Source organism: Sceloporus occidentalis, unplaced genomic scaffold (assembly GCF_023333645.1).
Source record: "Sceloporus occidentalis isolate IW3139 unplaced genomic scaffold, rSceOcc1.0.p SCAF_2, whole genome shotgun sequence".
Taxonomy (NCBI): Eukaryota; Metazoa; Chordata; class Lepidosauria; order Squamata; family Phrynosomatidae; genus Sceloporus; species Sceloporus occidentalis.
The window spans coordinates 258,589,793-258,603,773 of record NW_028316982.1 but is presented as its reverse complement, the minus strand read 5'-3'; the positions used below and the strand labels follow the sequence as shown (position 1 = coordinate 258,603,773).

Below are 13,981 nucleotides of genomic sequence, written 5' to 3'. Positions count from 1 at the left end.
GTGTCCACAGGATAGGACTAACCCCCAAAGCAAGTTTCAGTTAATGTAACAGCCTAGAGAAGGAAAGTTTTTAAGAACTCTCAAACAACTAAGAACCAAATTTTAGGGCATCTGAAAAAGACCCAGTAACCAAAAAACTGTAAACGTCCAATGTGACGAGAAAAAACACTAATGGTTGACCTCAAAAACTGGGTGTCAGGAGATCAAGACCAATCAGAGGGAGGGGAGGATGCCTTCGTCTCCATCGCTTAAAACAAACATCTCACCAGGTAAGCCAATGTTTATTTTTCCAGCGATGGAGAGAAGGCATCCTTGATGTATGGGATATGGCATAGCTCCCCAAAAATAAGGGTGGGTAGAAGGAGATTGAGTTAATGAGGTACTACAGCCTGTAGTACCCTTCTTCCAAAAGCCGCCTCAGATGACTGGAAGGAGTCCAGGCGGTAATGTCGGACAAAGGTAGATGTCGAGGACCATGTAGCTGCCCTGTAGATCTCTTCTAGAGAGGCATTAGTGGAGAGTGACGCCGAGGTTGAAGCACTACGTGTAGAATGAGCGAAAACAGTTCCAGGAAGAGGCTTTGTAGAATCTGTATAACACATGGATATGCAGGACCTGATCCATCGAGAAAGTGTAGAAACGGACACCTTTTTTCCCATGGAATTTTTGTGGAACAAGATAAAAAGGCTGTCAGTCAAACGGAACCTTTTAGTTCTATTAATATAAGTGCGGAGAGCCCTCCGAACATCCAGTGTATGCCAGGTCTTTTCCAAGTCTTTTTTGGGTTGAGGGCAAAAAGAAGGTAGGATGATATCTTGGGACCTGTGGAATGTAGAGTTTATCTTGGTTATAAACGTTGGATCTAGTCTTAGCAACACAGAGTCTTCTCTGAACACGCAGAGCTCTTTGCGTATGGACAGGGTGCCAAGTTCTGAGACTCTCTTGGCCGAGGTGATGGCTGTGAGGAATAGAACCTTCCAGGTAAGGAATTTTAAGTCTATGTCTTTTAGTGGTTCAAACGGAGCTTTGGTAAGAGCCGAAAGTACCTTGTGTAGGTCCCAGTTAGGTTATTTGTGTAGTGTGGGAGGTCGGATGAGAGTGGCTGCTCGAAGAAACCTTCTGACATAGTAGTTGTTGGACAGTTTGTTAGCGTGTTTTTGAGGAAAAGCAGACGTGATGACAGAGACCTGTCTTTTGAGAGTGTTGGGCTTAAGACCTTTATCAAGTCCTTCTTGGAGGTAAGAAAGTAGAGAGCTCACAGATGCCTTGAGTGGGTTAAGTTTGTTTAGCTTACACCAACGGGCAAATGATCTGAAAGAATATTCGTATATTCGTCTGGTGGAAGGTCGTCTAGCATTGATGATGGTGTCTATCACCCTAGACGTGAGCCCTTGTTTTATCATATTTTGGCGTTCAACCTCCAAGCGTGAAGGTTGAGCCAGGCTGGATCTGGATGGTGAAACTGACCCTGGGATAGAAGGTCTGGGCGAAGCGGGAGCTTGAGAGACTCTTGAGCCATTGTCAGGATCTCTGAGAACCATGGTCTTCTTGGCCAGTATGGGGCTATTAGAATTATTGTCGCTCTTTCTTTTCTTGCCTTTTTTAGGCACTTGTTGATCATGGACGTTGGAGGGAAGGCATATAGAATCCCGTCTGGCCATGGGGCATGTAGAGCGTCCATTTGTTCCGCTCCTTGAGTTAGGAACCGAGAGAAGAAGCGTGGCAGTTGATTGTTTATGGGCAATGCGAAGAGATCAACCAGGGGCGTTCCGAGCTTGTGTGTCACCATGTGAAAGACTTGGGGATGTAGCTGCCACTCTGACTGGTCTATGTCCTGTCTGCTGAGCCAGTCGGCTCTCGTATTTAGAGTCCCCTTGATGTGTTCTGATCTTATCGAGAGGAGATTTGTTTGTGACCACTTGAAAAGAAGCTCTGTCTCGCTCATTAGAGACTTTGATCTTGTGCCTCCTTGTCGATTTATGTGGGCTTTTGTTGACATGTTGTCTGTCCGAATCAACACTGGTTGTCCTTTGACCAGGGATGAGAATTGTAGAAGAGCCAGGCGCACCGCTCTGAGTTCTAGGAGATTTATGTTGTGGCTTTGTTCTTGGACGGACCATCTTCCCTGTGTATAGGAGTTGTTGAGTGTGGCTCCCCAGCCCCGCAGACTGGCATCTGTCGTCAGTTGTAGTTCTTGAGGAGGCCAGAGTGGCCGACCTGTTTTGAGATTGGGAGAAGTCCACCAAAGGAGGGAGTGTCTGACTCTGTGAGGAAGTATCAGTCGTTTGTTGACCTTTGAGGATATGTGTTTTTGGTGAGGAAGGAGAAACCACTGAAGAGGCCTTGAGTGAAATTGGGCCCAGGGTGTGCAGTCTATCGTTGATATCATTAAGCCTTGTAATCTCGCCAGGAGTAAAAGGTTTGTCGAGTGAGAGCGGGACACGAGGTTGATGGTCTGACGAAGTTTGTTTATTCTTTCTGGTGAGAGGTATACCTTGCCGTGTAGGGTATCGGTGATTGCCCCGAGGTGGAGAATATGTTGGCAAGGCTCTAGGTGGCTCTTCCCACGATTGACCAGAAAACCATGTCTTGTCAATGAGGATAGGACCAGATGGACATCATGACGGCCTTGTTGGAGTGATGGTGAGCGAATTAAGATGTCGTCCAAATAAGGATGGACGTGGATTCCCTGTAGTCTCCAATGGGCCACCAGCGATATCATGATCTTTGTAAAAACCCGAGGAGCTGATGAGAGGCCAAATGGAAGGGCCTTGTATTGGTAATGGTTGTGGTGGTAGGAGAATCTCAGAAATCGGCGGTGGAGAGGGTGAACAGGAACATGAAGGTAGGCTTGAGTTAAATCTAGAGAACAAAGAAAGTCGTGAGGTCTGATGGCCTCTAGGATGGTCTTTAGAGTTTCCATACGGAAACGACGTTTTCTGACAAATTTGTTGACCCATTTTAGGTCCAGTACAGCCCTCCATGACCCGTCCTTTTTTGGCACAATGAACAAAATAGAGTAGCAACCTTTGTATATTTCTGAAGATGGAACTAAGTGGTCGTGAGGAAGGTTGTAAAAGTCTATCAGATAACCGTGTCTCAGTGTGGTGAGAACCCATTTGTCTGCAGTTGAGGCTTCCCAAATGTGGGCGAAGTGTAGACGTCTGCCGCCCACTAGGTGTGGCGGCCAGTCATTCTCTGGGGGAATTACGGTTTTGTTTGGACATAGATGGCCCCTGTTGTTGGTTGGAAGAGTTGTTAGGCCTTCCGAATCCTCGGGAGTGGTATTGTTGTCGGCCATATGGCTTTCGGTCAGACCACTGATTTTTGTTGGACCTAGGGTCTCTGGAACGAAAGGAAGATTGATTGTTTTTGTATGAGCGAAAGGAACCCTGTCCCTGGCGAAAGGATCGCTTTTAATCTCTTTTGGGTAGTGAAGGTAAGGCTTTTTTCTTGTCCTTGGTTTCTATGAGGACGGGTTCGAGTGCGTCTCCAAATAGTTTTTGTCCACTGAAGGGGGCCATGGTGAGGTTTTGTTTGGACTTGGCATCAACCGTCCAATTTTTTTTTTTTTTTTTTTTTTTTTTTTTTTTTAGCCAAATCTGTCTCCTTACTGGGACAGATGCTGCTTGAGCCCTGGCACTTAGTTGCATGATGTCAAGAGAAGCATCAGAAGAAAAAGCCAACACCTTGAGAAGTTTATTGATGCCCTGGCGTAATTTAATGTTGCCCTTAGGTACCTCTTGGATAAGGTCTCTAGCCCAAGAAAAGTGGCCCTGGAGAGAATGGAGACTGTAGATGCAGCCCTGATGGCTGTGGAGGAGGCATCAAATGATTTTCTTAAGGCCGAATCGGCTCTTTTGTCTTCGTGGTTTTTTAGGGCATCGTCTCCATCTTTGCAGTAGACCGCGGACGTGGTCAAAGCTGCAACGGGAGCATCAACCAAGGGGACTTGGAGCTTTGACATGACTGATTGGGGAAGGTTATAAAATTTTTTGAATGACTGAGGATTTGGTCTGGCTATGGCTGGCCTAGACCACTCTTCCCTAATAACCTTCATAAAATCTGAAGTAAAGGGGACCTCGATAGAAGGGGGCCCAGGTTGTGGGAAGGAATCGCCCTTTCCCTGGGGAAGGTCTGTGTCTTGAGTTTGAGGGATGGTGGCATTTATAGGCAACTCAAGAGTTTTTATTGCTTTTTTCAACAGGATTTGAAAGTCCTCTTGGGGGAAAAGTCTGCTGGAGGAGGGTGTGGGATCTTCTCCATCATCATCATCATCAACAGATAATTCGTCAAGGGTGAGTAAGCCCTCTTCACTGTGAGATAATTTGTTTGAAAGGTCCTCTGCATCATCCTCATCATCAGAAGAATGCAGAATAATGGAGGCTTTGGGCTTTTTTGACTTGTGCTGTTGGCCAGTAGGTGGCGCTGGTCGCTTAGTTTTTGTCTTAGCAGCAGCTGCAGAGGAGCCCGGGAGACTTTTCCCGCCCTTTTTGGGAGGCTTGAGGGCAGTTTTTCTGGGGGTGAATTTTCCCCTTTCAGAGGGAGGGATGGAATCCAGGGAGGAGCGGGCAACTGGAGAGGAGGAAGAGGAAGACCTTGTCCTGGTTGGGGCTCTCTGGGCAGAGGCAGGGATGCACTGGGCTGGAGCTGGCTGAGAGGTAGGGAGGGAAGGCTGTCTCCTGTGGTCTGAAATGGTGGCAGTCATCCCCAGAGAGAGGGGAAGGGCTGCAGGATAGGGCTGTTGGCCAGATAAAGCTGCAGCTTGGAAGGAGATGAGGGAAGCAATTATGGAGGAGAGCTCCGGTGGCAATGCTTGCAGCTGGGGGGCCAGTTGGGTGGGGGTAGTACTCACACCCTGTTCTGAGTCCTCCAATGTGGCCTGGGTCCGGTCCTTTTGCTGGAGGGTGCAGTGGGGCCCCTGTAGGTTCGGAGACAAGGGTTCTCCCTCCTCCGACCTGGCCCTGGCAGTCCTAGCAGCAGGCTCCTTGTCTTCATAGGGGCTGAGAGAGTGACTGGGTTGCTCTCTAGCCAAGTTCAGGGAATCACAGGACATGCCTGGGCTGTCCTCCTGATCCCCAGCCCCTGACATCGTTGTTGGTCCCCTGGCAGTCCAAAGAGACAGGAGAGGGGACAGATAGGAGGCAGAGGCAAAAGGAACAGGAGAGAAATAAAGTTGTTGTTTTTGTTGTTGAAAGAAATAGAGGAGGAAAAGCAGCAGAGCTGATCTGAAAGCGTCTGACCAGAGCAGAGGCAGAAACGAAACTTGCTTTGGGGGTTAGTCCTATCCTGTGGACACGCCTCTAAAGTTTGTCTACTTCCTGCCTGACCTAGAGCGAGCCACAGGGTCTAACCCCATACATCAAGGATGCCTTCTCTCCATCGCTGGAAAAGAAAAGAGGTGACACCTGCCCAACCAGCCAGATTAGCTAAATCAAATTTAGTGATCAAAAGCAGAACCACAGAGTTGGAAGAGACCACAAGAGCCATCCAGTTGAACCTCCTGCCATGCAGGAATACACAGTCAAAACATTCCTGACAGATGACCATCCAGTCTATTTGAAAATCTCCAAAGGAGGAGATTCCACCACTCTCCAAGACAGTCTATTCCACTGTTGAACAGCAATTACTGTCAGGAAGTTCTTCAGTGGGGTGACCAGTATCACAGCCAGACTGCCCTCATACCCAACTGGATGTTATGTTTAAGAAAGAATGTCCTTGGTAGTTTCTGATTCCTTTTTTTAAAGGTGTATTGACATTATAAGTTACTCATTGCAAATCTCACTTCATTGTCTGCTTAAAAATGATGCACTGAGAATAAATGTTAATACACAACTTACATCCAAGAGACTCATTTAAACTTGCACATCTACGCTATCCCTCCTCATGGATTCTTCATGTGAAGGGACAGAGTGCACTGAAAGGGCATGCATGGTAGGAGTCGTCCCTAACATTACATAGTTCCTCCCAATCTCACTTATGGTACCCAAACATTATTGAGGACAAGTTCGTAAGCATGCAAATGCGAGTAGATAAATGGGTACCACTCCAGTGGGAAGGTAAACAGTGTTCTGTGCAATCATGCTGGTCAGATGATCACAGAGTAGTCTCTGACAATGCTTGCTCTTCGGCTTAATAATGGGGATAAGCACCACCCTTTATGGTTGGACATGACTTAACAACCTTGTGAGTGGGGAATATCTTTACCTTTTAAGGAAGGTAAGACTTCTTATATGGAACTCTACATGCAGAGGTTTTCATGGAACCTGGAACCTTGCTGATCAGAATTCTATGGTCCATAAAGGTCTCAGTATAAAGGGGTCTCAGATGTCCATGTTTGTATGAATGGGATGAGTTGAGAGGATGCACACATACCCTGTACACAGACAGAGCCCATTCTCTTAATTTTGGCTAAAATACAAGATACATTTAACACTAGCTAATAGGAAGACAAAGAAACTTTGTCTGCAGTAGAATGCTGCATTGCAGGTGACAAATTTCCCAATGCCATGCAAAAAGTCAAAAATATTTCACTGTTAAATCATGTGAAATATCTATATTTCTTAACTAGCCTATGTCCACAGAATTAAATTAAAATTCACTTATTTTACAAAGTTTTAAAGTGTCATAAAATGCATCCTAAGATTCATCTAAACTATATACACCACCTTGAACCTCCTTTCTCTGCTTTGTTAAGGGAATGTCAAAAGCTAAACTTCTGTACTTACAAGTTGAGCAGACCAAGAATACCCTCAGCACGAGCTCATAGATCAGTTTCAGCTTCTGCTGCACTCTAGCGACAACACACGGAATGATAATCTCAGCTGGAACATAGAACTGAATTGAATAGGTCACAAAAATCCCAAAGGAATAGAGAATCTTGACCACTTGGTACAGCCTGCAAAAAAACATATAGACAAGATACACATTGGTCAAAACATTATATGCACAGCTTTATTTTAAAATTGTGTTGAGCCTATTATTAGAAAATAATTATTAAAAATAGTATTTAAAATGACATACAAAGTTAAACCCCAGTTAAACAATCAGAGAAGCTTAAAACCAGGTTAAAACATATTTCATTAAAACACACACATATACATACCATTAGCACAACCATTAGCAATATCCAGTGCACTGTGTAAAATGGGCTTTATATAATCATTCATCAAATACCTGTTAGAATAGAAATGTCTTTCCTTGTCTGCAAAAAGCAAGTAGGGAAGGTGCCAGTCCGCAGCCTGAGGATGTGGATAGGATCCTTGGAGAAGTGAGAGCCACCACATGCGTACTGGACCCTTGACCTTCCTGGCTCTTGAAATCAGCTTGAGGGGGACTGGGCGAGTGGGTAAAGGGAGTGGTGAATGCTTCACTGCAGCAAGGCAAATTTCCATCCTGCCTAAAGGAAGCTATATTGAAGCCATTACTGAAAATGACCTCCCTGGATCCCGCCATTCTTGACAACTATTGGCCAGTCTCTAATATTCCATTCTCGGGCAAGGTTCTGGAATAAGTGGTGACCTCCCAGCCCCAGGGATTTCTAGATGAAACAGATTATCTAGATCCATTTCAGTCTGGCTTCACGTCTGGCTATGGCAGAGACGGCTTTGGTCGCCTTGGTAGATGACCTTTGCTAGACAGGGGGAGTGTGTCCTTGTTGGTCATTTTAGATCTCTCACTACTTTTCGATACCATCGACCATGGTATCCTTCTGAGCCTCCTCTCTGGGATGAGGCTTGGGGGCACTGTTATGCAGTGGTTCCAGTCTTTCTTGGAGGGCAGACCCAGATGGTGGTGTTGGGGGACTCCTGTTCGATTCCTTGGCCGCTGGCCTGCAGGGTCCCGCAGGGTACTGTTTTGTCCCCCATGTTGTTTAACATGTACATGAAACCACTAGGAGAGGTCATCCAGAGTTTTGGGGTGTGGTGTCATCAGTATGCAGATGACACCCAACTCCATCTCTCCTTTCCATCTGATTCCAAGGAAGCTGTCTCTGTGCTGAACCAGTGTCTGCTGTCAGTAATGGACTGGATGAGGACAAACAAATTGAAGCTTAATCCAGACAAGACAGAGGTGTTCCTGGTCAGTCGTAAGGCAGATCAGGGAATTGGGGCTATGCCTGAGCTGGATGGGGTTACACTCCCCCTGAAATCTCAGGCTCGCAGCTTGGGTGTGCTCCTGGACTCCACTCTGAGCCTGGATGCCCAGGTGTCAGCAGTGGCCAGAAGTGCATCTGCACAATTAAAACTTTTCCGCCAGCTGCGCCCGTTCCTTGAGACGTCAGATCTGGCTACAGTAACACATGCTTTGGTTACATCCCATTTGGACTACTGTAACGTGCTCTACATGGGACTACCTTTGGAAACTGTTCAGAAACTTCAGCGAGTCCAAAATGCTGCAGCTAGAATGCTGACCACAGCCAGTTACAGAGAGCATATAAAACAGTATTGAAACAGCTTCACTGGCTACTGGTTCGTTTCCGAGCACATTTCAAAATGCTGGTCATGACCTATAAAGCCCTACATGGCTTAGGTCCAGACTATTTGAGAGACCGTATCGCCCCATACATACCACCTAGATCCCTAAGATCCTCAGGAGAAGGCTTTCTCTCGGTCCCACAAGCATCCCTGGTTCACCTGGTGAGGACACGAGAGAGCCTTCTCAGTGGCTGCTCCCACCCTGTGGAACTCCCTCCCATGGGAGACTAGGCTGGCCCCCTCACTGCTGGCCTTTCGCAGGCAGGCAAAGACATTTTTGTTTAAACAGGCCTTTTGAGATCTGGCAGGCTTGGTTTTATTGGGGGATGAGAGGGATGGTCTTGGATTGTTAATTTTAACTTTGTATATTTTAAATTTTATATCTGTAATTTTTATATTTTTATGATTTTAATTGTTATGTTTTATGTATGTTAGCTGCCTTGGGTCCCACTTTGGGAGAAAGGTGGGATAAAAATAAAATAAAATAAATATACTTCTAACTGGGAAGGGAGTTCCAGAGCCTGGGAGGCAACCATTGTGCATGCCCTCTCCCATGTTCTCACCAGATGTACCTATGAGGAAGGTGGGACACAGAGCAGGACCTCCTTGGAAGATCTCAAAATAAGGGGGGGATGTTATTCTCAGGAAAGGCAAAGATCTTTCTTCTGTTTTTAGAGCAATGTTTACACTGGGTATCAACATGAACAAATGTATTGCACTCATTATGCAACCCTAAATTGACCTTCATCCTAATCTGCAGTATTTTGATTCCTGATGTTTTCCAGGAGAGCCAGGTTACCCAGGGATTTAATACAGTGAAGAAGGTCACAAGCCATCTATTCTTTTTGCTCAAGGTCTAACAATGCCATTTCAAAATTTAAAAGGATTGAACACCCCAGTGTGTCTGAGAGGCTAATAAGGCTTGGACCTCCAAGGGCTTAGAAGGTTCTTCAGGCATGCTCAGCATGTATAAAAATCAATGGCCACAATTTATCCAGAGAGTACATCCAGTAGCATATTCTGAACCAGATAATCAACTGGCTAGATGTAAAGTATAAAAAGGTGCAATAGAACCTCGATTTACATAAATTACATACCATCTCGGAAGAATACAGGCTGACCCCTGTATTTGCAGGGGATACATTCCAAGATAGCAAGAACTGCAGATAATGATGAATGCTATATTTTTGCTGGAGGTTGACCATAGATTTGCACTGGAGGACCTCCAGGTGCCTAGGGAGACCTTTATCCCTAGATGCAGGTAAATGAAACTGCAGTTTTCCAACCCACAAATACAGGGGTCAGATTTTATGTTGCATCTAAGTACCAGTCAACTACATAAGTTTTCAGCTACATGATACTGAGCTTTCTTTTTTTAAAAAAAAAGAAAGAAAGAAAACTGAGAGAAGTTTCTAGACCGCATTACTGTGAATTTTATGGACAGTGCTGGCTGAAACCTGAAATCAGAAACCAGCCAATGGGCCAGAACAGGTGGCCCTTTGAAGCCACCATCTGGGCAGCTTGGGAGCATGGTGTTTATATGCTGTATGCTCCCACACTGCCCTGAAGCGGCCCAGAAGTCGGGCGTCCACATAGATGTGGGTGGCTTCAAGGTGCTCCAGTGACATGGCGTTTATATGCCGCATGCTGCTAGAGTGGCTTGAAGCCTCCATGGGACCACGGATTGGCGGGAAAAGCCACCTTTTCTCTGGACGAAAAAGGAGAGGATCTTTGCCACTCATTTTTTGGCCAGCTTCAAGGCGGATTGGGGCCATGGCTTCAAGACAAAACCCATCTGTTTGATCTTGATAAGTTTTCCAAGTACTCAAAAGATGGGGCTGCTAGAAGAATAATACAATATGCATTAAAAAGTGAAGAGTTGCTGAAGTTTAGAATACAAGAATATTAGGATACATTTCTATGACTTAGGTATATATATATATATATATATATATAAAAACTTAATTTGGACTACACTGATGCAGAATTTAAAGTAATGAAGGCATAGGATCTATGGAATTCTGGCTACTATTTATTGCCAAAACTAAGTTATACTAACTTGGGATAATCAGAAAAAATCTTTTTCAGTATTTTCTATTACAATTGTCCACATATGCTGGAAGGCTTTGGCCAGGTATGTACCAGAGCTTTAAAAATATGTTTTTACTACAATTCCCAGAATCCTGCATATTGGGAAACTTTGGAAGTTGTAATAATGAAAAAAACTCTTCAAAGGGCTGATTTGTATCATTATTGCCAAACACCATTACTATCTTGCCTACAGAGCCAGAAAGAGAAAGGAACTCAGACCATCACAGTATCTCACCTGGGACAACATGACTTTCATAGGTAACAAGTAGATCTAAACAGATGGTTATCATAGAAAAATCAAAAGTTCGAAACAGATGATATGGCCAGTGACTATTCTTAAGGTATCTCACACATACAACAGAGGTTGCCATTATAAAACTAGATGCAGGATTCCTTGAAACAGAAGAAAGCTCATTAAAAGTCTTAACCTGAAAAAGGAATTACTTCATAAACTTCAAAGCTTAAGGTACAGGTTGACTTCAAAGCAAAAACCTATCCATTGTAATGGAGTTAGCAAGTTTCTAGCAGTGCAAAGCATTAAAAATGTCCCATATTAAGAAACTATTTTTAGAAATATTAATTTTACTGTTGTTAATTTATTAGCTATTTCCAAGCAAGTTAAAATCTCTCTTTACAATCTTTTTTTCTAAAAGAAAAAGAGAAAAAGAAGAAAAGTCATTTGTGTCTTTAAAGAACTAGAAGCATTCTTTGTTAATCTCTTCATTCCAGCTTGATTTGGTTATACTATCAATGTGGGGCGAGGGGTGGGGGATATATTGAAAACAGTGCTGTACCTAAGAAAAAAGAGATGGAGAAAGAGAAATATAATTACAGGCAGATCCTTTCTTGGCAAACACTGGTGCATTGTAAAGAAGTTAGAAAAATTCATTAAGTGTAGCAAAATAGACTTAATTCTGTCCTGAATTATCAGTGTTGCTGAGGAAATGCCGTGCTAAGCTCAGCAAAATACACCGTGAACTGTTTCATCTTCCTGAAACTAAGATTTCAGCAAGTTTCAGATAGGCTTCAATCCCAGCCCGAACCCTATCAGCCTGAAAAACTGGCCCTCTTCAGTATTAGTGCAGGGCTGGAGGATAAAATAGGTTTAAAAACAAAAACAAAAACAAGGTTTTGGGTTTAAACCAGGGTTTGTTTGTTTGTTGTGGTGATGTGTTGTGGCATAAACCAGTTTTTTTGCATTAATGTGTAGATCTCCACCAATAAAAGACTAATTCAGAAAATAAGGTAGGAAAATACAATTCAGATGTTATGACCACTAGCTTAAATAATAATTGGTCTTTTAAAAGTGCTCATTTAAAGCAAATGGTTTTGGTTGAATCTATGTTAATTGAAGGATTTGTGTCTGAATGGCATTTCTTGCACTATAAAATACAGTTATTAAAAAGAAGCAACTGACATTGGATACTGGTTTAACAATGAACAATTGTCAATAAACCATTAAAGTTAAAATGTTCAAACAGTCATTCCTGTTCCAGTAAGAGGGCTGAAAATAGTAATAATATCCAGACTTTCATATATATATATATATATATATATATATATATATATATATAAAACTAGCTGTACCCGGTCATGCGTTGATGTGGCTCAGTCTGGTTAAATGGAAAAGAAAGAAAAGAGAAAGCACATATTTCTGAAATATTTAATTTCACAATGCTTGTGGGTATACACTTTTTATTGTTCCATTGTCTGTGTAGATATAGAGATTGTGTGGTTTCCCGACTCTAGAACACGCAACATATAATTGTCCATGTGAGAAGCAATCCGTGTCGAGATCTAAACCGCATAATTCTAAAGATTGGCCCTGAGCTTTGTTGATGGTGATTGCAAACGCCAATCAAATATTTAGTATAGCATGTATTGTTGTTACGTCCAAGAGAAGGAGCTGTTTTTCACAAAAACTATATTTTTACCTGTCACAGGTGTGACATCTATATAATAGTAGGTATACAGTATGTATATAAAAACATGTGTGTATTCGAATGGAACGTGTCAAAATTTCAAAGCAATCGGTGAAGAACCTTCAGAGATTTAGGATTTTGAACAAACAAACATTTATATTTTTATTTATATAGATAACCGATTTTTTAAAAAACAGCAGTGTTGTGGTTTAAGTAATTTGGTTTAAACCAAGGTTCAAACCATGGTTAAACCAGCATGTCGACATTTGGAGGACAATACCATTCTCAGAACTGTGGAACTATGAGAGCTAGAACCCCAAAAAGTAACTTTTCAAAGCTCTGCCTCCACACTTTCTCTCAGTAATGAATATGCTACTGCAGCACATGATTTTCCTCTTCTTAAAGTGTTATAAACAATCCTAAGCGCCCTTTCCCACTGTGAAATTATAACAGTATGATTCCACTTAAGCTGCCATGACAAAATCCAATGGGATTCTAGGATCTGCAGACCGCTAGTACACAATGTGCATTACAGTGCATTATAACACCATGATTCTCCTTTAACTGCCATGGCAACATCCACTGGAATCTTGGAGTTTGTAGTTTGGTGAGGCACTAGAGCAGTTATTCCCAAGCTATTTCTCTGTATATTATGGACTTCTATTCCCAGAATTCCTGGCTGTTGGCCAAACTGGTTGGGGCTTCTCGGAGCTGAAGTCCAAATCACGTGGAGGACCTGTTGAAATTGTCCAGATGTTTGTGGATTTCAATGGCTTCCATGGTCCAGAATTTCAGTGTTTTCAAACAGTATTTTATGCCCAGAATGGTTTGTAACATCTTCTGCTACTGCTGATTTTTCTGGCTGACCCAGTCTGCAGTGTCTCTCGTGTTCCCAAACGCAGTGTGCAAACAAAAATCAAGGAACACGAATCAGCAGTAGCAGAACATGTTACAAACCATCCTGGGCATAAAATACTGTTTGAAAACACTGAAATTCTGGACCATGCCAACAACTACCATGTCAGGATGCACAGGGAAGCCATTGAAATCCACAAACACCTGGACAACTGGAAACCCTTAAAGTAAGCAAGGTTTGGCTACCAGTCCTGAAAAATAGCAAGATGAAGACTCAACAAATGCAAATGAGAAATCTCCCAAGGTCAGGGGTTTCCCAGCAGACAATGAGCACTAATCAAGCAGACATTAATCCTCTTTTGCATATCCTCCCACCCTGAGGCCTGCCATTAGCAACAGAACAATCCACATGCAAATCACTCTTGCCTTCCCAGGTCACACAGTATATATATACTCAACTCCTTTCTAGGCAAGCATTCTCTGAAGATGCCAGCCACAGATGCTGATGAAACGTCAGGAAGAAACTCTTGTAGAATGTGGCCACATAGCCCAAAAAACCCACAAAAAACTAGACATAAGTGCTGCATACGCACTAAAAGAGCAGAATAGAAACTTTTCAGTAAGCAAACAAGAATG

At 43.3% G+C, this 13,981-nt stretch overlaps 1 protein-coding gene across 1 annotated transcript in view; it reads right to left on the bottom strand.

Annotated features, from left to right (window-relative positions):
- SLC36A4 (solute carrier family 36 member 4) overlaps positions 1-13,981 on the bottom strand; it is a 151,047-nt gene that overhangs the window by 79,206 nt on the left and 57,860 nt on the right. Inside the window, exon 10 of the mRNA XM_089508259.1 lies at positions 6,729-6,898. Within this exon, the coding sequence (XP_089364385.1) occupies positions 6,729-6,898 (170 nt within the window). The remainder of the gene's footprint in view (positions 1-6,728; positions 6,899-13,981) is intronic.